Genomic DNA, 27,975 nt, shown 5'->3' on the forward strand with positions numbered 1-27,975 from the left:
GCTTGTCAGTTTCTGAACTGCTTTTAGACAGCAACTCAAGAACTGAAAAAGACCTATTTGGGTTTTTTTAGCAGAGTTAAGGGAAAGTATTACAATAACAATTTCAACAATTCAACAATGTCTGTCATATTTCTCTTGCAGATGACAAGCTACTGAGGACATGTTTATTGGCTTTCCAGTCAGAACATATATTGCTTAGACAAGCCAAGGCACATGCTTTCTTGTTCAGTGAGAATTATTTTCATAGAAAGCAGAAGTAGAAAAGTTATTCTGGGTACGAAAGGACAAAAGGACGATTCAGAGGAAGTGATGTTTCTTGTGGGGTTTTTCCATACGTTTTCCCTTAGTTTATGGGAAAAGACATCCGACTACACAATAAGAGATCATTATCATGTACATTACCTTATAACTGCTTTTACACACCTATTGTACTGTTAAACTTAAACTAGCTACATAGATGTATTGTGAACAAAAGCTATCTGCCTCACACTTCAGATACACGTAGGCTAACATACTGAAATTGCATCTATAGCTGTTCACCTCAACACATTAACTAAGCCAGGGGAACCAATATATCCAGTAACACTTCCCTCAGAAAAAGGCAGCAGAGAAGCAACATACTTCAATATAAGATATTCCTGTTAGCAATCCACTGGTTCTGTTTTTTCACAAAAACATTTTGTGGTGCAATGTCAGATTACTATTGTGATATGAGATGAGCATCATCTGTGTTCCAAGAAATATCTACATAGTTCTACTTTTAGTTTGTATTTATTCAGAGTCCTCTTATTGCCTTTTCAGATACACATTATGAAGCCATAAAGGTGACCAAAACTGGGAAGACTGTGGTGCACTGAGAACCCAAAATTAGCCTTAAAAAAGGCTGAGTGAACTGGGTTTGTTCAGCCTGGAGAAAAGAAGGCTCAGGGGGACTTATTGCCATATTCCAGTACTTAAAGGGTAGATAGCAGGAAGATGGAGACTTCCTTCTACCAAGAAGTCACATGGAGAAGAAGAGGAGTAATGGGTGCATATTACTCCTGGGGATATCCTGACTGGGTCTCAGAATAAAATTTTTCACCATGAGAACACCTGGACTTTGGAATAATTTCCTCAGGAAAGTTGAGATGAAGTCCCCAGAGCTAGACAATTTTAAGACTCAGTTTGAAAATGTGCTGAGCCATCACATCTAAACCATGTTCCTACCTAGAAAGGTTGGACCAGATGATCCTTGAGGTTCCTTGCAACCTAGCATTCTATGCAGTAAGTTTTAATAGAATGTCCTTCATGGAAGAACTTCCTGAGGAATTACCTAATACCTGAAACAATACAAAACTCCAAGCAAGGAAAAGGTAAATTAGATTGCCTCTGCCTTCCTATCAAAGCAAGTAGAGGTGCCCAAAACTTCAGTGAAAACCTCTACAGGCCTAATGGATCCAACATCCCAGTTTCATGATACCCAAATGCCAAGTAGTATAGGAGTTATCACTGGATAATACTCTGCCATCTTGAAATTTCTGACAAGGAGAACTGTCTCCCCGTTCAGTGAGGTATTTCTAGAACTGTTTGGCATTTTATCTGCAAAAAGCAACTTAGTCATGGATAAGCTCAAGCTGTGTAGGCTTCCACTTTGCCATTTCTTTGCCAGAAAGACTACTGCTACAGAACTCAGCAACTCTGAATATATTTCAATTGTAATAAGAACTCAATCAGCACATTCAAATTGCGGATTTACTAGCAACTTTCTCTGATGAATAAGGTAGAAAAAATAAATCATTCAGGAACAACATAATTCTTTTAATATTGGGACTGAAAAAGAATCACTAAATATTTCCTACTACTTCCCATACTATTTTGGACAAGGAGTTCCATGTCACTTGCACTGTGGATGGATGAGTGACATCAAGAGGGGCAAGCAGCAAGAATGTGACAAGAGTGACACTAAGTTTTCCCAGTAAACAAAGGCCTTTTTCAAGATAAAGAAAGCCAAGTTAATGAGTAACTTCAACACCTTATGCAATATACATTAAAGAGCAGAAAAAAACAAAGCAGCATGTTGTTAGTGACCAATGAGGAAGCCAAACGAAGTAATAGCATAAGAAAGCTTGACATTTATAATGATGTTCTCCCATTATTTAGTGGGACAATACTGGCCCATAATTAGAATGCATATTAAATAATTAAGTTGTCCTACCTCTTCAATTTCCTTAGTGAAGCATGATAGAAAAAGTGTATAAATTATGACACTTCAACATGTTAGATTAATTTTTACTGAAATTACACCATATATACATACACACACATATATATGGGTAGATATGCTGCATAATTAAGCAAAACATGGGAACATTTCTCCATTAGTTGTCTTAACTGTATTGTGGGTTTAGAAGTCAAGAGACACCTACCCAAGAGATCTGCTAACAGTTAAAAGTATTGTTTTACTTGTCGATGTTCCCCTCCTCCCATCTCCCACACTGTAGAGACAGGATTACCTGCCTTACAGATCTTAAAACAAGTAACAATAGTGCACACTTAATATTTAAAATAAATTCCTTTTAAAAATTCCAGTAAATATGGAAAACAGCAAATGATTAAGTGATTTGTAAATAAAAATGACATAAAGTAGTGCATTAATGCAGCATGAATGAGTTAATGCAGAAAGTCTGACCTACAAAATAACTTTTGATAACATTACCTCTTTTATCTCATCTTTAGCTTGCTGCAATTTATCAGGTTTGTTGGCAAGCTGGAGCTTAGCTTCAGCTTCGCGTTTTTTTTGTAAAGTGACCTGAGCATCTTGCCACTTCTGCCAGCATTTCATTCGATGATCAAACACCCCCTATAGGGACAGACAAATTTATTAAACAACTGTAATTGCTAGAGCTATCTAAATTCCTAGTATTTAAAAGTAATTCTGGATAGAACTGAGCAAGTATAGTCAAAGAAACCTCAATGAATCTACCACATGTCTTCTTGCATTTCATTTGACAGCATGCTTGCACAACTCAGTAGCTTCAACAAATGACAGGCTATTCAAGAAGTTTTCTCAGGACAGATCTCTTAGTGCTCTAAGACATTTTATTCTCCTCATTCCATCAAAATAACTACCAGCACAACCACCACAAAGTGCTCTATAACGCAAATAGTTCTCTAAAAACAGAATGAGTGAACTTTTCATGCATATGGATTACATGTATATTCGGCAATACATTTTTTCACCGTTGGAATGAGGTAGCAGAATTAATGTATACATATCAAAAAGAAAAAAAAAAGACAAATACATACTCCCAACATTCTGTAAAGTTCAAAGATACTTCTGGATTAAATTTTTAGACACCCTTTCCCATGTCAAAACCTAATTACACTGTGCAGTAAGATGTACACCAAAATTATTGCCTTTGGCTGCTTATCAAATTCAGCCAAATTATCTTGAAAATTTATGAGCATACTGTAAAAATAAGTAATGGGAAAGAAACAAGTACAGTAGGCTTAGGCATAGAAGTGTACAGTGTCCTCAAATACTATGCACAATTAGTACTGCTGAAAGTAGATCGTGTTCACCATTTACATTTTGTCTGGACCTTATTAATCCATTCCTGTTTTTGTTAACAACCATTTTTAACATTGGAGTACCTCATCATGGATACAAGTATTTTATTCATCTAGACCTTCACACAAAAATTTAGTCTTAACTATGTTATAAAATGTGCAAATGCACACATTCATTTACCCTAAATTTGAAAGTTGAGGAATGTGACTTGTGACAAACACAAAAATCAGTATTTTTCTTAGCAATACTCACTTTTACTGCAGCAATGAGACGAATGTAGTCACCAAGCAGTTCTGAGAACACATAGAAATCAGCAAAAGCTTGTTCTTGATGCAATTGATCTATCTTCTCCTCAACCTCCGCAAGCTGAGACAAAGCTCTAGATAATGCAGTGTGGTCCTCAGAGTTACCTAACATGGCAGCACTTTTAGCAAAGGCAGCTGTGTTGGCTGAAAGCTCTGAAAAACAGGAGTAATGTTCAGTATAACATAGTTAACTTACTATATTTTTGGCAGCATTGATCAGTGGAGCAGAGCCCTCTGCCCTGTTTCAACCTGAACTTCACCAGCAGAAAAATGTAAGGTGTATGTCCTGAAGCTCATGATAAAATACACAGGATCACAACGAAATGACACTTACAAGAAAAACTCCTGCACAAAACCACTCTCCATAAGTAAATGTTTTGCTGAGCCTGTTAATGTCACACCTACTCTATGCCTGGCAAAAGACATGGAAAAAAACGTCACTTCAGTATTATCCATCTGCCTAGTTCAGAGAAAATGCAAGCCCACAAAAAAAGCGCCAAGTCATCTACACAGCAAATTAAAACCAATTTTAACAGGTCTATAGCACAATTGTTCCATGCAGTTCAGAGTAGAAAAAAACCTATTTCACAAAACTGTCACTCCCATGGGTGGAATTTATTTCTGCTGGACTGTTTTATTGACTAGAGTACCTTTAACTGTGCATACTGTAATGTGCTACTACATCATGAACATGCCTAAAAGAAAAAAAAAAACAGCTGAAAACACCAGCATGGCTGTTGACTATGAAGATAAAGTTTTGAGCTTACTGATTAACAAATACTAGGGCAAGTGTCTCATCAAATCCCATATAAATCATCCTGTACGAAGTTAAGGACCTCTCATATGAAGGACCTTTGAACAAATGTTTAATCCAATTAACTTCAGGATTAGAAGTGCAAGGCTTTTTCTGCAACTGTGCTGCTCTGACAGAAACATCAGAATACCAGAAATGTTTGTAGAAGCAAAATATCTTCAGATACTGAAAATCCTTACAATTTAAACACAACTACTTAAAAAAACCTCATCATTTCCTCTCATCTATGAGCAGGTGTCAAAATCAACAGTACACAAACAATCTGATTTTCCATTAGTTCTTGAAATACTTCTTAGTCTTCAGGACATTTGGCCAAAGATTTTTTACTACAGAGACTAATTCCTGACACAGTTAGGAGAAAGTTACTTGAGACATTTCCATATCCCTTTCAAAGTGCAGACCAGAAAGGTTACTTCATATTTTACCATAATACAGTAGTACCAGAAGGCACATTTATGGTCTTTGTTAAATCTTTGTTAAAATTTTGGTGGTTTTAAAAATTTTTTTCTTTTTAAAAGTGTACAATGGAAAACAATTTTTGACAAAACAGCATCACAGGTGATTAAAATATAAACTTGCAGACTTTGCTTCTCTCTAAATTAAGTAAACCAAAACTTCATATTGTGAGATCACTTATCATTCCAGAAAAGTTTACTTTAATGGTAGCTTGATGATGTATCAATATGTGGACCAAATTAAGAATAGCAAATTCCTCTTTAAGAGCTCATACCAAATTAATAGACCAATACTCAAGCAAAAGATGTTTAAATATATTTAAGCTGACACTTTTTGTTAAGAAGGAAAATACTCTTGCCATGAGACCTACATAAACATTTATGGGTATTTAATGTAGTAGAACCACTTACTATGTATGGTATTGAATCTCTGCAAGAAAAAAAAGTTTGCAAAATCCATATAGTAGCCTTAGGAATGTCGGGTATTCATGTTAAAATAACAATTAAAACCAGGTATTTACAAAAATGCTACTACAGTTTAAACTAAAAGGTACAATTAGAAGATTTCTGCATTAAAATATTCTGTATTACTCTATTAATTACTTAGGAGCTCCAATGTACTAAGCTCTTGTTTCATGACCCTTTCCTGAAGTTTTAAGTGCTTCACATAGTGTAGCTACATAAAGTAAAATTACCTTTCCTGTGGCAGACTAATGCTTCAACACTGGTGTGAAGTTTCCTAAGCTGCTGATCCAGATTCTCAAACTGCTGCTGTTTTTCTTCAAACCACTGACAAAAGATGAAAGAGCATTACAAATTATATTACATACAACATTTCTGGTTTTAAAGAAGCAAATTATTCACATACTGCCAGGGTGGTCAACTAATATGGCTAAGAATTCCAGCCAATAAGCAAATTAATAACCCATTTTCTACTGCTACAGCTTTAAAATGCAATTGTTGAGGCTCATTAATTCGTCTCATTATTCAAGCTGAAAAATCAGCTCTTACTGCATCCGATTCATTCATCTTGATTGTCATTTTGTTGACAGCGTCGGCAGCCTTGTTCACCATCCTCAATAATCCTGCTCCACTCAGAGCCTGGGTGTTAACCGCTCTCGGCAGCTGGAATTGAATGACAAATAAGGGCAAGCAGACTGGTTAAAAGGATGGAGGTTTAACTGGGCACAAGGGGGAAAGAAAAGGATATAGTGTTTTCTTTACTCCTGTGTAAGGAGTTTCAATATAGTGAAATCTAATTTCTCAGATTTAGTACTTTTTCATTCTCAAGAGGAAAACTTAAAAATATAGACTATTTACTTTTCTTCTACATCTTTACATTTAAATGGAACGAACAACCTACTTGTCTAAAGTTATTATGAACTAGCCAAAGGTTCTGACTAGCCACCTATACGCTATAGAGAACAGACTGCCACTGCAGGAACATAGAAGCTTAGGTTTACAACAAATTAGACAAAAGATATTCTATAAAACATTTAATAGCAACACAAGATTTGTACTGCATGCTGACTATAAAAAGCTGATGTCTTTATGCTTTTCAATAGAGGCCAGGTTTCAGAACCTACCTATAGCATACCGAGAAAACTGTATTTTCTTAGGTACTTAGGGGTAGTTAACAGTCAAACTTTAAATGTAATTGATATTATTATTTAGGCTAGTCTGAATATGCCTTACAATGTGGCCCCTGTTTCAGAATATTTACCCTTCATATGATGTTTGTCTATCAGCAGCACTGACAAATCCCCTGCAAGTTACCTATTAATGATACTTTCGTCAGCGGTGAAATCTCTGGGACTTATTAGAATTAGGATACTGACACTAGCCAAAAAAACAGTTTAATTCACAATGCACATTTATAAAGATACATAATATAAATCAACAATATACTTAATATTGTGAAAGGTGTCAGACTGGCAGCACACGTGACTGAAGTCCTCCACTTACAAAGCACCTAGCCTGGCCAGCAGCACTGATAGCATTTTCACAATGCCTTACAAATACACCTCCAAGCTGTACTCCTAGAGGTAAGAGAGTTGCTCTCAAGATTGCTTAATTCTTGATATTACTTAACAATCAGTAACATCAGCGATGTATTTAAACCATGTGTCACAAGCTTCGCTCAGAACTGAACAAACCAATTCACTTGAGAAGTCACTGAACAGCAAACAGATTTTGGTCACTAACATTCTTAAGTTTTATCAGAGGTAGACGCACACAATTACCTAAATGGTTTCTTCCATTCTGACCCAGGAAGGGTGCAATCCAATTTGATTTCATATGAATTTGGGGAATCAGATCTCAACAGAAAGAGAATATATTGCTTTGTAGGTTACGGTATCTAGAAACAAACAGAACTTAGAAGAACATAAATACCTCAGAACTTTCCAAGAATTGCCTTAAATCTGGATCCTGTAACAAAGTTGGGTGTTTCACCGTTCGTTGTAGATACCTATTATTTTAAAAATTAAAAATATTAGATATCAAAATATAATTAATGTTCCTGAAAGCACTGTAAAGCATCCTTTACCCGAAGAATGGGTACAATGACCCACCCAACCTCCCAACAATGTACTCTATTTTCAAAGCTTTAGTTTTCCTCAAACCTCAGCTGTGAAGACCAGAACAGCCCTGTTACATTCACAAATTGCTTAGAAGCTATCCTTGAACGTGATGTAGGCTGTGACTTTCAACTGAAATTCTGAGCATACTGATACTGTAAATGTAATGTATTTTTTCCAGTCACCATCATGTATGGCCTCGTTTTAATTCGTAAAGTAGCTAAGGGCTGCACTGAAACTTAATTTATATGTTAGATTGCTCAACCTTTCTTTCCTTGTTCTACACTCAGTAGCAAGTACAAGTTAAAAGTTAAAGTGGCAAGCAAGCGGAGAGATTTGTCTTTATGGAAATTCTGCTAGAGAATAGCCTTTATTCTGATGGAGACTTCTAACATTTTCACTGGAGACAACTGGCAATGTGTTTGAGGACATCTAGCAGGCAGACTTGTAGTATGTAAGTTCAGTATTCAATGGCATAAATTGTAGTGAACTCAACTAACAAGATATATTGCTTTCCTGCCCACTTTCCCTATAGTGGTACATAAAAATTTATGGGTACATTCCCCATAGGTACAAAAACTGCATAATGAAGCAGATTTATTTGGTCCAACTTTTGGGGGAATAGTAGTATGCTTTCCTCAAGTTTAGGCAAGAGCAACAGAACTATTGCCTCTCCATATCATTTGAAAGGAAAAGTTCAAGCTCAAGTCGGCACATTTAAAAAGTTGCTCCTTGCCAGTTAAGGTATTCACAGTTTTTCTGAAACAAACAAACAAGAAATGGAATATACTGTGAAGCTCAACATTCCATTGTCTAGTATGGGAGAACTTTTCAACCTCCAATAGAAGTAGTACACTACTGGTAACTCCATGAACAAACAGCAGTCACAAGCTAGTGAGTGAAACTTTTCTAATCCTACTTCTGTTGTTCAAGTAAGCAGCCATGGAGGAAAAGTTGTCTCCATTACAGAAAGAGACCTAAAGTTCTGTGGAAGTACCCGTTCAGTTACCTAAGGCCAGTTACTATAACCTCAACTCTTATTCCAAGCCTTCATATCTCACAGAACACTCCTTTAGCAATAGACTTGTACAACCAGAAGATGTTTCACAGTTCCACTTCAAGTGACAAAACAACTTCAGAAACTTCTGGATGCAAGTTTAGGTGGCAAATGTTAAACTCAGTACCAGATAACTAAGGCAGAACAACCTACCAGAATTTTAAGGTTCAGTTGCATTTCAGATGTTCTTATGTTACTTAGGAAATGAAAAGATATTAACAATGGGATCCTGAAGAGATATTTTTTTGTTTGAGATTGGCTCTAGTCCTCAGAAATTCCGAAGATTCATACATTATCTGTTAGACAGGTCTTTCAACATACAATCTAAAATGATTGACTTCTGTTGATTTCCTAGTTTAACTGAACCTGCTACATGGTGTTTCCCTCTTATATGATGCAATTCTGTAACAGTAATGGGTATATTATAAAACCCAAAATTAGGGCTGTATACTTTTAAAATTCTGCTAGTTACTTTGTAAAGGCTTTACTAGCCATGTCAGCAGGGGAAAATGATGCAGTATGTCAAGTGACAGGACCCTTCCATGGCAAGGTTACCTGAACCATAGCAGTTGTACATCCACACTGGGTGAATGATTAAGTATCTCTCATGCCACAATTCAGCTAAACACACCAATGTACTGGAAACTGTCAAAAGGCCAAGTGACTGAAAGTCTCTCTCACTCATCTATCTGCAAGATTTACTGCCAAAGTACCTTAATTACTTAGTGTCCAAAACACCTAAGTAAACTGATAAAGACATGATACTGGGTCTCTGCAATCTCAATTCTAAGCACCACCCAGTCTGAAAAGGGTAAGCCACACCTCTCCATGAATATGGCTACATTTCCCATTATTAATGGGAATTATTCCATTTCTACAAAAATATTGGCAGCTGCATATAGCCTCTAGAATATATCTAAGTACAGACGGCCCATATCCCAATTACAGAGACTGTGTAGTATATAACAAATCATTCTGAGACTAAACAACTCTTAGTTAAATACATACTTTACCTTTCTAGAGCTGCTCTTCTTTTCTCTACAAATTCAGTAGATGAAGAATCTTCCTTGCCTACTTTAACCTTGGTCATGCCTTTGAAGAAAATGGCATCATATTTATTTTATTGTAAAAAAAAAAATTAACATAACTAATGTGATTAGAAGACAAATTTCACCTAGGTTTATATATTTAAGTCAAATTCCAAAGAAAAACAGTGCACAGGAACAGAAAACATAACACTGCATGCTGCATGGCTTTATGCGAGCAGCTCTGTGAAATCCACAGCTTCCTGTAACATATTAATTGTGACTAAAAGTTATACAGAACTTGTTTAATTTGCATTTATGAAGACAATCTAAATTAAGGTCAGTCTTACTGGTCACTCATGTTCAGAAGAAGAAAACAGTTAATTTCTAAAACTAAGAGCTTTTTAGTCAACTAAGGCAAACTAACCAGCTCTGAAAATTCTGAAGCATATGAAAAACTACGAACTGAATGGAGAGTAAAATTAGCAGAATAATAATAGCAGTATTTTTAATGCTAAAGATCCAAACTCGGAGAGTTTAGGAACCTAAGTTCTTCCAAAAACACCATGAAACACTGAACATTTGTATTTATTCTTATTTCCTAAAACACAGCAGAGGTATGTTATGATACAGTCCAAACATCTTATTTCTCCCTATAGTGTATTACTGCTTTGTTAGTTCTGTGCTTCTCCAGCCTGAAGTTCAGAGATTCTGGATATGTACTTCGTGAACTGTCAGGTCAACAGTTCTCACAGTTGTTCCTCAACCAATCTCCCTTCTGGATTTAGAAGTTTCACAGAGTCACCTCCAGAGGAGTCAAACAGCATCCTTACAGGTACAAGAAGAGACCTTTAGCCTCTCAGTAAAGCCTTGATTCTCCCTTTTCTGTAACACGATGGAAACAAACTGACTGGCATCTTTTTCAAAAGTCTACTATACTGTGTAGCATAACTGTCAATCCAGAAATTTATCTATAAAAATCAAGTATAAGGATTAAGTTATTCAAGCAAAGGTGAGGTGATTCATGTCTTATCTTTTTGCATTAGTATTACAACTCATTAATATTTCACTGCAGAAAGCATAAAATACTGCAGTTTAATATAAAAGATCCTTCACATTTGATAGCAACAGAAGTTCATAGGTAAAATTGATTATGTAATTGAATTACTATGATGATTAATTCCTAATTTGTGATACTGAGCTATTCCTAGTATTCAAAGCACTCTAATCCTTCACTGGAAAGGATGTATGACTAATATATTATTGTCTTAAAAACAGAAAAGGTAATTTTCCAAAACTCATCTGTAAACAGTGAGGCAGTCTGGATGAGTATCAATCTCTAGGTCATCACTAACTCACAAGAATTTGTGGCTAAGGTCTGAAATGCCAGTCTCTCCCACCCATCACCAAAAGAAACCTTAAAACTCCAGGTAATACCAACAGTGTACCAGAATGAACATTCTATGGACTTTTGTACAATACACACTGCATAACACTGAATGTTTGATATTTAATATTAAGATTTAGAAATAAATGACTCATGTAAATTCAATATAGAATCATAGAATGTGTCAGGCTGGAAGTGACCTGAAAGATCATCTAGTTCCAATCCCCCTGGCATGGGCAGGAACACCTCCCACTACACCAGGCTGCTCAAAGCCCCATCCAATCTGGTCTGGAACACTTCCAGAAATGAGGCATCCACTTCTCTGGGCAACCTGTGCCTGTGTCTCACAAACCTCACACTAGTTTTATATGTTTCACCAGCTCTCTGCTTTAAGATGCCTCATTTAAAATCATCCTAGAACTCCTTTTTTCTAGAATTAAAAATGTATGGACTACTTATTTTTTTATAGACCTAAGTATTACTTGTGCACTGAGGTTCAAGATTAAAGCAGGAGTTTCATGCTCTTTTGGAAACATCCTACAGCCTGTGAGTTTTACCAATTTATCTGTAGCTTAAAGCCTCTATACAAGGACCTGAAGTGACAGCCAATGCTTGCTTACACTGCAGTAAGTCCCACAATTTTACACACTTCTAGAGATACCAGTGTTTATGCTGGCTTTCTTCAAGTGGTACCTCAAATCCAACCCAAGCTTAGTCTTACCAATGCATTTCAATGTGATGCAAGTACTGTATTTCCATGTAATTGAACTGCCATAAATGCCTTATAAACTTTATCATCCAAAGGACACGACTAGAAGGCTCACTCCATCTTCATAAATCCTCTTTAGCATTTATAATTGAACTTATGTTTGTAACATGAAAAATTGGTTATTATAGAAACATGCATTACTCTCAATAACTATCAGAAATTCAGATCACATTCAGATCACATTTTCAGCCAACAGACTGAAAAATGAAAAACTGCTTTTCCACAGAATTAAAAGCATTATTTTCCCAAGGCTTCTGATGCCTTCACCTACTCAATCTGACTATTCCTACTTATACAAAAAGCAATTGCTCTGATTAGCTTTACAGACTAAACTACTGAAAAAAAGTCCTGCCATGCCCTACATATAAAACAGGGTTCTAGAGTCCAATCATTTTTTCATAAGGGAGAGGCAAGACTTTAACAGGCTTTACTGTTTAAAATGTTTATTTTGGAAGAACCTCTACTGCTTAGATCTCATAAAACTGAAGTTGTCACAATGCATCATGCAGATTTCTTAGATCATAGAGAAAGGATCTGATCCCTCAAGGCATCCACAAAGACTACCAGCACTCAAAAGTGTTTTCTGTATTAGAACTTTGAAGAATTTAACTAGAAGTTTTATTTTTCAACATGACTAAAAGAAATACACTTAAGTATTAGAGAGGTTGAGTAAAGATGAAGCTCTTTACATTGCAGATGACTGATAACAGCACAAGTTTAAAAAAAACTTTCATTTAACATCTTTGTTTTGATAGACTAATCAGCTCTGGAAAGGCAACAGTGAAGAAAGAATCATAGATAAGAAACAGAAGGCTGCGTATTAAGACAAATGTCCTTATTATCAATGCTGGCCTGAGTTAGGAAAAGGCCAATACCTATCTTACCAATATAAGATGACCATTTAAAAATACAGAACAGGAAGAATTTTCAATAGTTTGGACCACCTCATAAGAACTAAATAATATTTGTGCAGAAAAGTATTTTACAAGCCAAAGAGGTATTAAGATACTTAATTTGTGTAACAGTACATAAATTGCATGCTTAAATTCAACCATACAGGAACTACACTTACCTACAATACTTTTTTCTGGAGCTGGAGGCACGATGTAACCAATGTGCATGTATTTTGTTGCTAGTTTGCTGTGCAAGCCAAGAAAATCACTGAACCTTCTTTTAACAGAGAACTCATTTTTGTGGAACATGGAAAGTGAGGTCTTGAAACAAAAAATTTATCATGATTACTGATTTATCAGCTCAGCTATGATACCAAGTTATCTGCAAATAGTTCTTGCACTGGTTACCTTTGTTGTTACTCTGTATGCCATATAAGCATTCATGCCATCTCCTGTAAGAAAATTAAGATACTTATCCTAGGGCAGGTTATTTTAATCCCTCCACACACTTTATGTTCCAAAATATACATTAAATAGCTCTCCAGTTAGATAATAAGCACTGCCAAAAGCTAAATGAATAAGCAATTATGCTAAAGTTTCAGAACAGTCTTCAAAGAATAAGGCAGTCTACCATCTGACTAAGTTCAAGGAACTTACCAACTTTCTCTGGGTCTGATACATTGATTTCTATATCAAACAAATCCCCATTTGCTTCCTCTTCAATCTAAGAAAAAGATATGCCATATTTAACACAGTATTGTGTATTCATATTATGCAGGGTTACAAGGATAAGGAAAGATGAGGGAAAGTCAGCATGTTTGTGGAATTAAAAACACTTCTAGATTCACTATCCAATGCTAAATGAGTATAACTAAATGAGTTTAACACTGATTGTCACTGCAAGAAAGTTCACATGATGGACTTGGCACTGTTAGGAGTATGGTTGGACTCAATGATCTTAAAGGTGTTTTCAAACCTAAATTATTCTATGACTTTAGTTTTAAGCTAACAAAAGCTTTTAGAATGGCAGCCTTTTCTAGGGACTTGTCAGCATGCACGATAAAGCTAACGACTCTCAGAACAAGTTCAAACCTGTAACATGTTATTAAGAGCATCATTAATACTTCTGCTTTATCAAGTTGATGGCCTGCTCCTACATACACATTTACAATATCTATTCTGAAGGAATGGAGCACTTGCTCCTCACACTACTGATCTCCAATACAGTCACTTAAGCAATTAATCATGACAGTATTTTCACAGGTCAAACTCATAGTAAACTTAATGTATGATATAAACAGAATAGGATCCTGTGAGTCAACACTGCCTTTTTAAAAGAAAAAAAAATATACAATACATTTCCATAGTTTAGAAGTATACTGCATACCTCTTCTCTAGATCTATCAAAAATCACTGGAGCTGTTACACTTTTCGTTTCCATTCTGGGAGCTACTAATGTAGTAGGTGTTACAGGAGTGATTGCAGGAGTAGGTTCTGGTGAAAGTATTGGATCCCTCTCCGGACTGTCCAGTGAAACTTCTTCTGTTGCTTCTAGATAAACATTTTCAGTTAACAAAGAAATTTTGAAGTTAATTTTTAACACAGAAACCAGAGATGGTTGTGCACCACAAAGATAACAAAAATGCGCAATAAAAAATTATGATACACAAGTTTAACAAGATCTGTAAATAACATTCATTTGTGCCAAATAATTAATTTCAATACATAGCCAGATGTGACAATTGAACTTCCAGTACATAATGGGAAAGACAGGATTAATAATGCTATTAATTTTTTAAAAATATACTGTTAGGTAGCTTCAAGTGATAAGCCATTTATTTCTGCATGAGATACTGCAAAACTAATATTCTTTTAAGCACATAATCAGCTCTCATTCAGCAACTTTACCCTTTTTAATTTTTGCATTCTGAACAACAGATGATTTAACTATAGGCTGATAACTAAGCAGACCAAGGCATGTGTAAATTTAAGTTATTCAACTATAGAACATGCCCATCCCTGCCAAAAACCCGCAACCCATAAAAGAGAAATATTAGCAGATGAGACACTCTAACTAGGAAGACTATCTTCAGTCTCTTTGGACCTTAAACCAGTGCACCAGAAACTGAATACTTTCTTCAGATTTTAGATAGTTCATCTGTCTTTAAAGAGGACATAAATCTCTGCCTTACAGATCCTGCATGCTTCCCTCCACTAACCAGGTTCTACCACTGGTAAACTGCAGTTCACAGAATCATCTGGGTTGCAAAGGACCTCTGAGATCATCAAGTCCAACCCTTAATCGGCTGCCACTGTGGTTCCCAGACCATGGCACTGAGTGCCACATCAGTTTCATCTTAAAAACCTCCAGGGATGATTCCACGGCCCATTCCAATGCCTGATCACCCTCTCTATAAAGAATTTTTTCCTAATATCTAACCTAAACCTCTCCTGGCAGAGCTTCCATTCCCTCTTGTCTTACTAGTAGCTGCCTGGGAAAGAGACCGACCCCCACCTGGCTCCAACCTCCTTTCAGGAAGTTGTAGAGAGTGATGAGGTCTCCCCTGAGCCTCCTCTTCTCCAGGCTAAACACCTCCAGCTCCCTCAGCCCTTCCTCACAGGACTTGTGCTGGATCCCTTCACAGCTTCCTTGCTCTTCTCTGGACCTGCTCCAGCACCTCAATCTCCTTCCTGAACTGAGGGGCCCAGAACTGGAGCTGTGGCCTCACCAGGGTTGAGTACAGGGGCAGAATCCCTTCCCTGGACCTGTTGGCCACACTGTTCCTGATACAGGCCAGGATGCCATTGGCCTTCTTGGCCACCACAGCACACTGCTGGCTCATGTTCAGCTTCCTGTCAATCCAGACTCCCAGGTCCCTTTCTGCCTGGCTGCTCTCAGCCACTCTGTGCCCAGCCTGGAGCTCCCCATGGGGTTGTTGTGGCCAAAGTGCAGGACCCGGCACTTGGCCATGTTGAACCTCATCCCATTGGCATCAGCCCAACTCTCCAGTCTGTCCAGGGCCCTCTGCAGAGCCCTCCTGCCTTCCAGCTGATCCACACTCCCAGCAACTTAGTGTCATCTGTGAATTTGCTGATGATGGACTCAATCCCTTCATCTAAATCATCTCTGAAGATATTAAACAGAACTGGGCCCAGCACTGGTCCCTGGGGACACCACAGGCGCCACTTGGATCAGCACCATTCAGCACCACTCTCTGGGGGCCTCCAGCAGTTCCGAACCCAGCTCAGAGTGCTCCTGTCTGAGCCCTGGGCTGACAGCTTTTCCAGAAGAATGCTGTGGGAGACGGTGTCAAAGGCTTTGCTGAAGTCCAGGGAGACTCCATCCACAGCCTTCCCCTCATCCCCCAGGCAGGTCCCCTGATCATAAAAGGAGATCAGGTTGGTCAGACAGGACCTGCCCTTCGTAACGCCGTGCTGGCTGGGTCTGATCCCCTGTCCATCCTGTAGGTGCTGTGTGATTGCCCCCAGGATGATCTGCTCCATAACCCTGCCAGGCACTGAGGTCAGGCTGACAGGTCTGGAGTTTCCTGGGTCCTCCTTTCATCCTTTTTTGTGTATTGCTGTGACATTCACCAACTTCCAACCACCTGGGTCCTCCCCAGTGAGCCAGGAGAGCTGGTAAATGATGGAGAGAGGCTTGGTGAGCTCTTCCCCAGCTCCCTCATCACCCTGGGGTGGATCCCATCTGTCCCATAGACTTGTGAGGATCCACGTGGCTCAGCAGGTCACAAACTGTTCCCTCCAGGGTTACAGGAGAGCTACTCAGCTTCGTATTTCTCTCTACAAGCCCCAGAAGCAGCTGTCCTCAGGACAACAGCCCTACTGTTGAAAACTGATGTAAAGAAAAGTGTTCAATCATAGAATCATAGAATCATAGAATCATAGAATCATAGGGGTTAGAAGAGACCTCGAAAGATCATCTAGTCCAACCCCCCCTGCCAGAGCAGGGCCACCTAGAGTACATCGTGCAGGAACGTGTCCAAGCGGGTTTTGAATGTCTCCAGTGAAGGAGACTCCACGACCCCCCTGGGCAGCCTGTTCCAGGGCTCTGTCACCCTTACAGTAAAAAAATTTTTTCGAATATTCAACTTGAACCTCCTGTGCTCCAATTTACACCCATTACCCCTTGTCCTATCACTGGTCACCACTGAGAAGAGCCTAACTCCATCTCCCTGACACTCACCCCTTACATATTTGAAAACATTGATGAGGTCACCCCTCAGTCTCCTTTTCTCCAAACTAAAGAGACCCAGCTCCCTCAGCCTTTCCTCATAAGGGAGGTGTTCCACTCCCTTAATCATCTTAGTAGCTCTGCGCTGGACTCTTTCAAGCACTTCCCTGTCCTTCTTGAACTGAGGGGCCCAGAACTGGACACAATACTCCAGGTGCGGCCTCACCAATGCAGAATAGAGGGGGAGGAGAACCTCTCTTGACCTACTAACCACACCCTTTCTAATGCACCCAATACCTCAGCCCTTTCCTCATCTTTGGTAATTATGTTTCCCCCCCATGTCCAGCAAAGAATGGACAGGTTTTCCCTGCCCCTCCTTTTGCCCTAGATGTATCTATCTGTAGAAAGACTTTTTTGTTATCTTTAATGGAAGTGTCAAGATTGAGTTCAAATTGTGCCTCTGGCTCTCTAATTTTCTTTCTACATGACCTAATCATATTCCTAAACTCTTCCTGAGTAGCCAGCCCTTTTTTCCATAGACTGTAAGCTCTCTTTTTACCCCAAATTTCCTTCCATATCTCCCTGTTTAGCCAGAGCAGTCATCTTCCCCTCTGGTTTGCCTTTGAGCACATAGGGACAGGCTATTCCTGTGCATTCAGGACTTGCTCCTTGAATACGCCCATCCCTCCCAGACCCCTTTTTTTTCACGGGCTGTTTCCCAGGGTACACTCTGAATCAGTTTTCTGAAAAGGTAAAAATTTGCCCTCCAGAAGTCCAGCATATAGGTTTTATTGTTGGCACTCCTTGCATCCCTGAGTATTGAAAACTATTATTTCATGGTCACTTTAGCCCCAATGGCCTCCAACCACTACATCTCCCGCCAGCCTGCTTTGTTTGTAAACAGAAGGTCTAGGGGGGATCCATCCTGGTAGGCTCATTTACCATCTGGAGCGGGAAAGTATCCTCTATACACTCCAGGAATCTCCTAGGCTGCCTCTTCTCTGCTGCGTGGAGTTCCCAGCAGACATCCAGCAGGTTAGTCACCCACAAGAACAAGGGCTGGTGATTTTGAGACATGTGCTAACTGCTTGTGGAATAAATCATCACTCTCGTCATCCTGGTTGGGTGGTCTGTAACAAACTCCCACCAGAATGTCACCCTTATTGGTCTTCCTCCTGATTTTGACCCACAGGCACTCAACCTTATTGTTACTGACCTCAAGTTCTACAGACTCAAGAGACTCTCTTAACATAACTGCAAAAAACCCCCTTTCAGGTTGGTGGAAGAACATTTAAACATAGAAAATGGCTAGTTGTTTTCCTTAGTGCCTAACAGAATTCAATGTTTTGGTTGTATGTCATACAAATGGCTGTTTTACAGGAAAAAATGTAACTTAGTATGTTTTATTTATATATATATAGACAGATACACAATATATTGTGTAATATAAAACATAAGCCAATCATAGAATGAAGCAGTTGGAAAGGCAATGAGGTTTTCTCTCAGCAAGACCAGCAAGACTACACCAGTATTGCACCAGACTGCAATCCCAGATTGGTTAGACAGGAGCAAATTCTTAAAGGTGCTGCTTACTAGCCTTCCTTTTGTGTTTTCCTGAAGGAACTTATATAGAGAAAATACTATGTTTTTTTGAAAGCAGCATGTCAGATCTTTTAGGACAAGAAAGGAGAATTTATGCCATCTTCCCTCCTGTTACCCCTCACCCTCAAGTTTGCATGTATCCCACACATTACATATATCTAGAACAGTAAAGTGGAACAGACAGTAGAAATGGCTGTGCCAAGAGTGAAGGACAGAGGTATTAAAAATATTTTGGAGGGAGAAAGTGGACTAGCCTTATAGAATAGCAGGCTCTTATAATTTCTGGCTGTTTTGCTCCCCCTCAGAAAAGCAGTCTTCAAATACATAAGCTGAAGGTCTACTTCCCAATAAACATATTTGTTCTGATGAACTCTGGCATTTATGCTTCTTATATGCACTCATTCTCTTTGGGAAATCAGATGACGTGGTCTACATTAAAGCAATTGACCAACAATTCTCTTTTCCGGTTTTGTGCTATTTTTTGCCCAAGGAAAAAGATGGAATTGGTAGGTTTCAAAGGAGAAACTATGGCACTTTCAAAAACATCTGCTTGACATATTGATTTAAATTTTTTCTTTTGTAAACTTAGGAGGTAAACTGTGGTTTTGCGGAGGTTTTTTTTTTGTTCTTAAGCATTGTGAATTAACATTTGCATGAAAAAATGAAATCTAGATGAAAAAATTAAATCTTTGCTTTCCTCAGGATTTCACAAAAGCATAAACTCTTCTTGAATAAAGTGGGGCAACTGCTCTGTCCAGCTTTTAGGAAGATAACACTAAGATCCAACACTTGTATTATGGAAGTTACTGGCACATATTATGCACCTCCATGAATGTAATGCTATGAGGCTTCTACACATATACACCTGCTTTACAATCCATAAACAGACTTCGCTATGGATCACTGTCAAGATGCTTACCTCCAGAAGAACATGAAAACATCCTGATGCAGAAGACAAACTATTTATGCATAGTTAACACTCTACAGTCAACCATACCAAGTTTCTGTCAAGCACTCAAGCATGGGGCTCAGTCCCAGCATTACCTAGCTCTTGTTTATTTACTCTTCACCACCAGTATTTGTCAACAGCATCTTTCGAAGTTCAAGTTTGTAATTCCATAGCAGCAGCATGCTTCAGGCTGATTAAGTTATTTTAAGTTAAGTCACACTTCTAAATATCAGACCACTAAAACTCTGACACGGCTCAGTTTTTTAAAATGGCTTATTACCATTGAAAGTTTACTCAGGTAATCATATCAACATGGAAGTAAACTGAAATAGAAACTGTTGTCCAGAACATGGGACATGTTACTGAAAAAAGGTTTCTCCAGGTGTAGCAATATTTCAGAGACAGATATACTAACAGAACTGACTGTAAAAGATATGACACCAAAGTCATGGCCCAGCATCCTTACTGTTATACCAGAAGTACTAAGAATAATCTGAATGACTACAGAAATAGTTTTAACAGAACTGTCAGTCATTAGCAAGGCCTTCTCTTGAACCTAAAACTGCAGGTTTTAAAGAGACCCAGATTGAACAATCGGCTTCTAAAAAGCCATGAGGCATCTGCATCGAGCTCTTCTGATCAGACACACATGACAACAACCCAACAGACACCACTTATCTTGTCTGGTTCACAGAGTTAGCATGTCCTTTTCTGTATCAACTTCCAGGAAAAAAACCTTAGGATAAACTTGTCATGACCTGAAGAAACACAAAACAAAAACCCAAAAACAACAAACATCACTCCTTTTAACCACTGAGTTTCCCCCAGGACATGTGAGATATTTTCATAATATGATCTATTCCCAAACATCTTTCACAGCTGCAAAACCATAAGAACATCAAAAGTAATCTTTTACCAAACTAGGGGAGAGGAAAAAATGCAATTTTCCTTTTTTTCTGAAAACAGTGACAGAGCACTGATATAACTTCACAGCACTACTCATCATCTACAAGCACTTGAGGCAGAAGACACCAGCTACGTCCTGCATAGGCGGTCCATGGTACATTACTGCAGCTGTATGCAGAACTATAGGCTGGTATTTTAGAAGACTAATTTAGTATCTAACTCCTCACTCTACAGTAAAAGCTTATGGAAAGACAGGTTTTAAGCCACAGTCCAAAGCCTCTCCAGTTACTCCTAATACTATCTCATTCTGAGTGCTAACCACTATGGTCTTCACATTTAAGAGCTTTACGAGGTAAGATAAAGTAATTCATTCTTGGCCAAACAATCAACACACTAACTTATTCTAAGGATGAAATTGCTTAACTGACTGTCAAGACCTTTTTTGCCTAGTGAAGAACTACAATATTACTGAACACAGCAGCAAAATTTACTGGTCTTCAGTGATTTTCTTCCACGTCTGAAACCCCGCTTTAATAGTTCAGCCAAAGCACTTATGAGTCACTAGAGACAAGGTAATGAATATCTAAAACATTTTATCTCATGTATAACCTTGAATATACTACCGAGTAGCTGCTGTAGAAACACAATACCAAAGAGGTTTTAAGTAGAACCAAAAAAAGCCTAAAAAACCCCCAACCTACTCCAGATTCTGAACTGCATTAAAACAGTACAGGAAATCATAATTTGTTCTCCCTCACCTCTTTTTTCATTAGGTTGCATTATTAGACAGAATAGTGAAAAAGATTTATGAAGCCAACAATAGCTCAAGAGGCACATCACTACATTTTTGTAAAAGTCTGTAAAACTAGAATTGTTTACATACCCAAAGAGTCATAGTATCTCCTCTCAAGGAGCCTTCCATATGAGTTCCTTGACCTGGATATTATAGGGTCTACTAATTCAATATGAAGGAACAATGTAAGTTAGAAAGCTGTAGAACTTTATTTTTCTCTCCAGTTAAGTACTCCTAAAAGCTATGCAACTAAAGGTTTCTTTGGAAATTCAACATGTTGAAGAAAAAATCCTAGTCTTACTCAATTGTAAATTAAATCCTGTTTTTACAGAAAGCCAGGATTCTGCAATAACGCTGGAAGCAAGAAAACAGACATCTCATGTTGCCCTGTCACATGGTTCCTATTCATGGCAAATCAGAATCAGAAAGTTAATCAGATGGATTAACATCATTGTCTAGCAAAACAGTCCGGAAAAAACAGTTCTTCTTCTGAGTGCACAGCACTGGAACACAGATTAGATGTTGTTTTTGAGAATGCCTGTGCAGATAGTGATAAAAAGGCAGAAGTTCATCACTAGGGCACAACTGGATTTATGCATACTTCCTGCTCACAACAGGGTACTATGAAATGTCATATTCTGCTTTAGTCTCCATAAATCACTTTTGTTTCTCCCCCTTCTGTTTGAGAGTTTGTACTAGCCTCAGTCTCTGTATGTATGTACGTGTATATATATATATATATATATATATAAAGACTAGTCTTTATAGTCTTTATAAGACTAGTCTTAATTGTGCTATCCATGCAGCTCAGTTCAGTGTTGGATGCAGTTTCTTCTGTATTTCTTCCATAAAGTCATTAAATCAGTTCTGTGTTTTCCTCATGGCATCCATTTCAGCTGAAGACAATCTGGCTGCTAACATTTGTTTCTTCTGTCTGGTTCCCCTTACTGTTTATTTTAGCCACCCCTTTTCTTAGTATTATCCAAAGGAAAATTGTCGTTCCTAAAATATGCATGCCAGATGGGTCTACTGTTATAAAAAGCCAGGTTTATATACTGGAGCTAAATAATCAAGTCACTAGTACTAGAAAGCTTTGTTGCTGAAGTACTGCTGGTCTTCATGAGTTGCAAGATCAAATAATATAAATACAAATGAAGTAGGATTACTCTCTATTCTTCATTATCTCCTTCTCTTAAAATAATTTCAGAAGGTTAGTAAATTAGTCAATACATTCTAACAAAATAATGTGCTAATGTAAGTTCAAATATAGACAGATAGAAATTTGTTAAGTTCAGAACAAAAGTAATGGGCATGTGTATGCACCTATCCACACAAAACAGCCCAGACCTAAAGGCTACGAAGTTTCTTTTTGAATTACTGCATCAGGGAATCATTGAAGAGATGAGGACTATGTTCAATGCAGACAGCCAAATTATTCACTCAGTATTCAGTAATTGGAAAAGTGTTAGTGAAGGGTCTTAAGAAAAAGGAAACACCCTTCAGCTTGCAATATAACCTGAATTATATTTATTTTTATATGGGAAAAAAGAGTGGGAGAGGTTATGTATGGTTGTTAAGTAGAAAATTAGGATGTTAAATTAAATAATGTTTTTATAAAAAAACAGATTTGAATGCTGTTAATCCATAATGATAAATTCTGTTATCACTGTCAGGACATGTTACTAATCAGCTAACACTACCACACTATGCACTGATAGTATGCAGCACTGAGAAACCTGTATTTAGTAAACAAACTTAACTAATACTATAATGTCCCACAAGAAAAAATCCATACGTCATTGGCAAACTACTGAAGAAATGTGAATTGCACTTCCTATTAAATAGGTTTCTCAAGGTGCCGCTCATTCAATATGAGAGAGCAATCAATAGTTAAGATACAAAAATATATAAAATTAAGAGTTCAACTGAAGTGTTTACACCTGAGACAACATTTGTAAATCTGGAGAAAAAAATATTCCCAAACTTTTGTTGGTAAATTAAAGTTAGCAAAATCCTAAAGTTACATATCACTTTGTTTTCACTACTAAGCAAAATCAGGTTTTCTACTTTGCATCTGAAATGAAAGGCTAGATTCCACAACAGTTTTATAACCACATACAATCAATACCAAGATGTGTTAATAATGGTAAAACAACCAACCTGGAGCAAAGAAGAATCTCAGCTATTTTCCACTCAAGTATGTTACTTTTCCTACAAATTCATAAATCTGACAACATATTGCAGAAGATCACAGGACTTTAAATAAATAAATGATTGTTGAACTCAGGAAACAAGGAGCAATGATGGCTAGAGGCATTAATTAATTCCTTCATGAATTTTCCAGGAAGCATACCTTCACCAGGCTAAGTAACAGTTAAGATTTGCTACAATACTAAATTGCATAACATTATAAATGAAGTTTCCATTGCTGGGTCACTGCTTCATATTTCCTTACAGCTAAAAAAATGACCTTTTACAGCATAAAAAGGGTTTAGCTCTCCTTCCCAGAAAAAGCACATACCTTTCAGTCCAAGAACAAGAGTTTATACAGAAACATTAGAAGGAAAGAGCAATTACCAGCAAAGAGGTCTTCCCTGTCATCATCTAGCATGATTTCTGTCGGCTTTGGACCATTAGAGTTTGTGCTGAGGTCTTCTGCTGGAAGATTTGCTGGTTCTGGAGATGAAGGACTTGACTGCTTAAGAAAAAAAGTGAAATAATTAGCAGAGAACAAGTTGCCATGTGTCAATTTACAGAAGAATTACTGTAACAAATATTCACTGAAAAGAAACAAGGCAAGACGTACAGAAAGGAAACCCTGTCAGCTATTTCCATTTCCTACTCTTAGCATGGTAACAATGAACAAAGGATATCAGCTAGTAAACAGCTCTTTTCATTTCTTTGTCAGAGAATAAAGTAATGCCACCTGTTTCCTTGAGTTTAATTAACATCAAACAAAAGCTGCTACAGAAGTATCTAGAATAAGTTCATCGGTATTGATGAATACAATTTGGTTTTTCAGTTCCTTTTGGAAAGGCTTATATTTAAATTTGGATTTGTACACAGAAAAAGAATTAATAAAGAAAACACCAATCACTCTATATTACTTTTTCAGAGATTACAAGAATGTGTTAATGACATTCAAATAACTCAAGGCTGCTTACAGCCATAAGAAATCTTGATATGTTTGCAACTGGTTGGATTTGGGGATTATTCATAGCATCATAGGATGGTTTTAGCAGGAAGGGACGTCTAAAGATCACCTAGTTCCAACCGCTCTGCGTGGGCAGGGACACCACCCTCTAGAACAGGCTGGCAAAGCCACAGCGGGTTACACTGTACTGATAAAGACCACAGGCTTGTCATAGACACAGTTATTTTAACTCAATGAAGACCAGAACTTGCCCTGTGAAAAAATAAACACTCAAAGACACTAAGGAAAATTAAAGCAATACTGAAGGTGGGCTACCAAAAGTTTAGCTTACCCACAAAACAAATACACACCCAACTAAGTGTAAGTGCTTCAGTTAGAAAACTGTTGTATTAACTATGTCAACAGTTATGTCAACAGTTCTAGAAAATTTGTAAGAGTCACAGCTCACAATTCTATCCCATATAGATGGCTAAGGAGTTTTCAACAGAAGAATATTTATTCATGAATGCATCCACTTGAAAATGGGAATTTGAAAATTATGTCACTTCTTGCTTCCTAGTTTTTGCATAGAGTTGCATAATTTACATTCAGAACTAGAATTCAAACAAGAGTAAACATTTCAGGCTATGCTTCAACAAATGCCACAGGCTACAAGTTTCTAAAAGTCTAGCAAATACCAAAAAAACACAGAAAAAAAATCTAGCAGGTCGTATTTTCACACTGATAAACATAGCAGAGGCTACATTTCTAAGGGAGACGCCTTCCTTAGTGTTTCTCCAAGAACAGTGTACATCCTTACTTCAAGCAGCACAGAGCAAGAACTCAGTCCCCCCATCTGTCCAGACCTCAGTCACCTGAAATTCTGGCACAGAGGAGGTAAGAAAGAACAGTAAAAATCCTGCCAGACAAATTCAGACAAAGTACAAAATAGGCTTTAGAAGTACATTCGAGCACTCCCATCAAGACTCTCTTGACCTGGGAAGGTGTTCGGCCAAGGTTTTCCCTGCTGAAGAACAAGGGAAGAAAAAAGGAAATGAAAGAATTCCAGAAAATTTATACTCCTCTGAAGCACATTATAGTTGCTGCATAGAACTGTTCTGTTCAAATAGACACAAAAAAAGTTATGAGCAACAAAAGGAACAGCCTTTAGACCAGCTTGCTGGATTTTTCCCTACAGTCTGCAAAGAAAGGCAAAGAAGAAACATCTGAGAACTGTAATTAGTAGAATTTATAACCTCACAAGCAACCAATCTACTAGTTATATATACACTTCCCATCTCACACCAATGTCAAAATAACCCCATAGTAAATAAGTACGTCAAGGTAATAAAGGTATTTGGTCATTTTTTGAAGAAAGATCCTTAAGCTGCATCACAAGACTTGTAACTAATTTAGACAAAATTAAACTGATAATTTTAAAAAACCTCACCACTTGACATGCTTCATTATTCTAAAAATTATAGTATAGATATCATGTGTCAAATGTAACAGTCAATTGTTTAAAGTGATTTTAAGAACTCAAAAAATACCATACTTTGGAAAAAACTGTCCCATACAGGACAGGACGGTAGATGAGATGTACATGCATAAAACAGGATTTACTGTCCGTAGCAAAGGATCTTAAAAATTAGACTAAAAGGTAAAAATTTTATTGTATAAGTGTTAGGATATTAAGGAAGCAAAACAAGGTATTAGGATAACAAAACAAGAAGGTGCCTTGACAAAATATGCAAATAAGCAAATGTCTAGGTAACTGCTTTACAAGGCTAATTGTCTGAACGTTGGCAACTTTATTATAAATAGGTCTAATATTAGATACAGCATTCTCTCCAATCAAGAGATGAGACTAGAATTTATAGAGTAAGGCAATTGGCTGCTGTCATTGAACTACTTAGCCATACCTCAAAAATTCTCCATTAGAGTACTAAACAGAAACAAAGGAAAAACCAAGCAAGCTTTTCCCCAAGTTCTTTTTTCTGTAAGTTCTTGTTTAGCTTCTGTTTGGCCAAACTGGAGCCAAACTGAGCTCCATGTTTTTCAAAAACAAACAAACAAAATAGTTGATGGCACAGGTACACCAGCTTGGCCTTCCGGTGGTACTTTCAAGATTGTTACTACTTCAGAGTTTGCTACGCCCTCTGCTTTCTGTGGAAACTCTTCTAAAGGCAATGAAGCTGAGAGACAAAGAATGACTGAACCACAAAGGGAAACTGAGGTAGCGACTTGCTACAGAAATTGTACCTCCCCTCAGGCTGCACTGCATAAAGCTGGGAATTTAAGATCTTGAACTTCAGGTACAATAGCAGACCAGAAAAACTTTTGATTTCCCTGTGAGGTTCAAGCAGTTTGAAGTTTCATCAGCAAAAGCAATTCCCAATGAAAGCAGCATAAATATTGATTCCAAACCAGTTTTGCTGCTGCTCAACTTTGAACAGCAAGCTACTTTTGACAGATCTGTAGTTTAGGACATAGTGGGGACCCCACAGTACTGCAAATACAGCATGACATGTAGCTCATGCCTGTCAATTCACCTCCAGGTAACAGCTGTTACAGGCACAGGGAACAAAACCCTTACTGACCACTTCTTCCAAACGTCAGATTGCTTTCAGCTTTATCCCTTAACCATGCTTCTGACTGACGAGTGATGGAAAAAGCCACCAGAGAATACACCTTCAAGCTAGACCACCAGACCGTCCTCTCAGCTTTGTGCGAGGCAGACAGTTTGTTTATTGATGATTACTTTTGACTCTACCTGGGTTCTAATCACAATAAGAAACCCTACCAGACTCCAGATTTGCCTGGAACACTTAAACCTGATCAATGTTTGGCATAATATGAAAAAAACAAATATTTACATACCTAAAACAAGAAGTTAATCGAAGCTAATACAAAGCCATTCCCACTTTGAGCAAGGAACAGAGTCTTCCTAGTGATAGCCATATATATATGGAAAGATACCAAGTCCTGGTAGAATTATTGATCTCTTTCTGTAACAGAGATGAGAAAGTTCCTGTCCTTAGCAGCATTCAAGAAAGCCAAGAATTCTGCACTGGATATCAAGCTTCAGAGATGTCAATTAATGCAATTAATTACAGAGGATTTTCTCCAAATTTCACATACCTCAGTCTCCAAAAACTGCAACTAGAAAAACACAAATAAAAGAGGACACAAATGAATTTTAGGGGAACCTCAAAAAGCTCAAGACAAAAACCATATTTGTGCAGCTAGAATAGTCTGTATACATGAGACAAAGCCTAGAAATTACTATTACTGGAATAATTCCAGTGAAACAAGATCTGTCTGTGCTTTTTAATTTACAAACATACAATAATTTTATATTATTATATTATTCCTTTTTTAAATAACAGTAGATACTGAAGTTTAGCTTTGTGGTTGATTTACAGGCAGAAAGTCTTTCCTTTAAAATGCTCTTTTACCTGTGTAGTGGTTTTGGCTGGGAAAGAGTTAATTTTGTTTATATATCTTGTACAGTTCCATGGCTTGGATTTGTAACCAAATCAGGGTTGATCACATAGGGATGCTTC

General features: G+C 37.6%; 1 protein-coding gene across 7 annotated transcripts in view; it reads right to left on the minus strand.

Annotated features, from left to right (window-relative positions):
• The window catches only part of SNX2 (sorting nexin 2), a 38,389-nt gene that overhangs the window by 1,688 nt on the left and 8,726 nt on the right, over positions 1-27,975 (minus strand). For 4 of the 7 annotated variants that reach the window (XM_030467521.1, XM_030467527.1, XM_030467526.1 and 1 more), the window contains 11 exons: positions 23,854-23,974; positions 14,222-14,385; positions 13,492-13,558; positions 13,243-13,286; positions 13,014-13,155; positions 9,774-9,852; positions 7,519-7,594; positions 6,136-6,249; positions 5,820-5,913; positions 3,803-4,008; positions 2,696-2,839 (listed from right to left, as the gene is read on the minus strand). In XM_030467521.1, coding sequence (XP_030323381.1) covers positions 2,696-2,839; positions 3,803-4,008; positions 5,820-5,913; positions 6,136-6,249; positions 7,519-7,594; positions 9,774-9,852; positions 13,014-13,155; positions 13,243-13,286; positions 13,492-13,558; positions 14,222-14,385; positions 23,854-23,974 — 1,251 coding nt within the window. Of the gene's footprint in view, positions 1-2,695; positions 2,840-3,802; positions 4,009-5,819; positions 5,914-6,135; positions 6,250-7,518; positions 7,595-9,773; positions 9,853-13,013; positions 13,156-13,242; positions 13,287-13,491; positions 13,559-14,221; positions 14,386-23,853; positions 23,975-24,440; positions 24,462-27,975 lie in introns of those variants that run through there. The other 3 variants (XM_030467525.1, XM_030467522.1, XM_030467523.1) reach the window with 2 other exon arrangements.

Source organism: Calypte anna, chromosome Z, assembly GCF_003957555.1.
Source record: "Calypte anna isolate BGI_N300 chromosome Z, bCalAnn1_v1.p, whole genome shotgun sequence".
In the NCBI taxonomy this organism is placed as follows: Eukaryota; Metazoa; Chordata; class Aves; order Apodiformes; family Trochilidae; genus Calypte; species Calypte anna.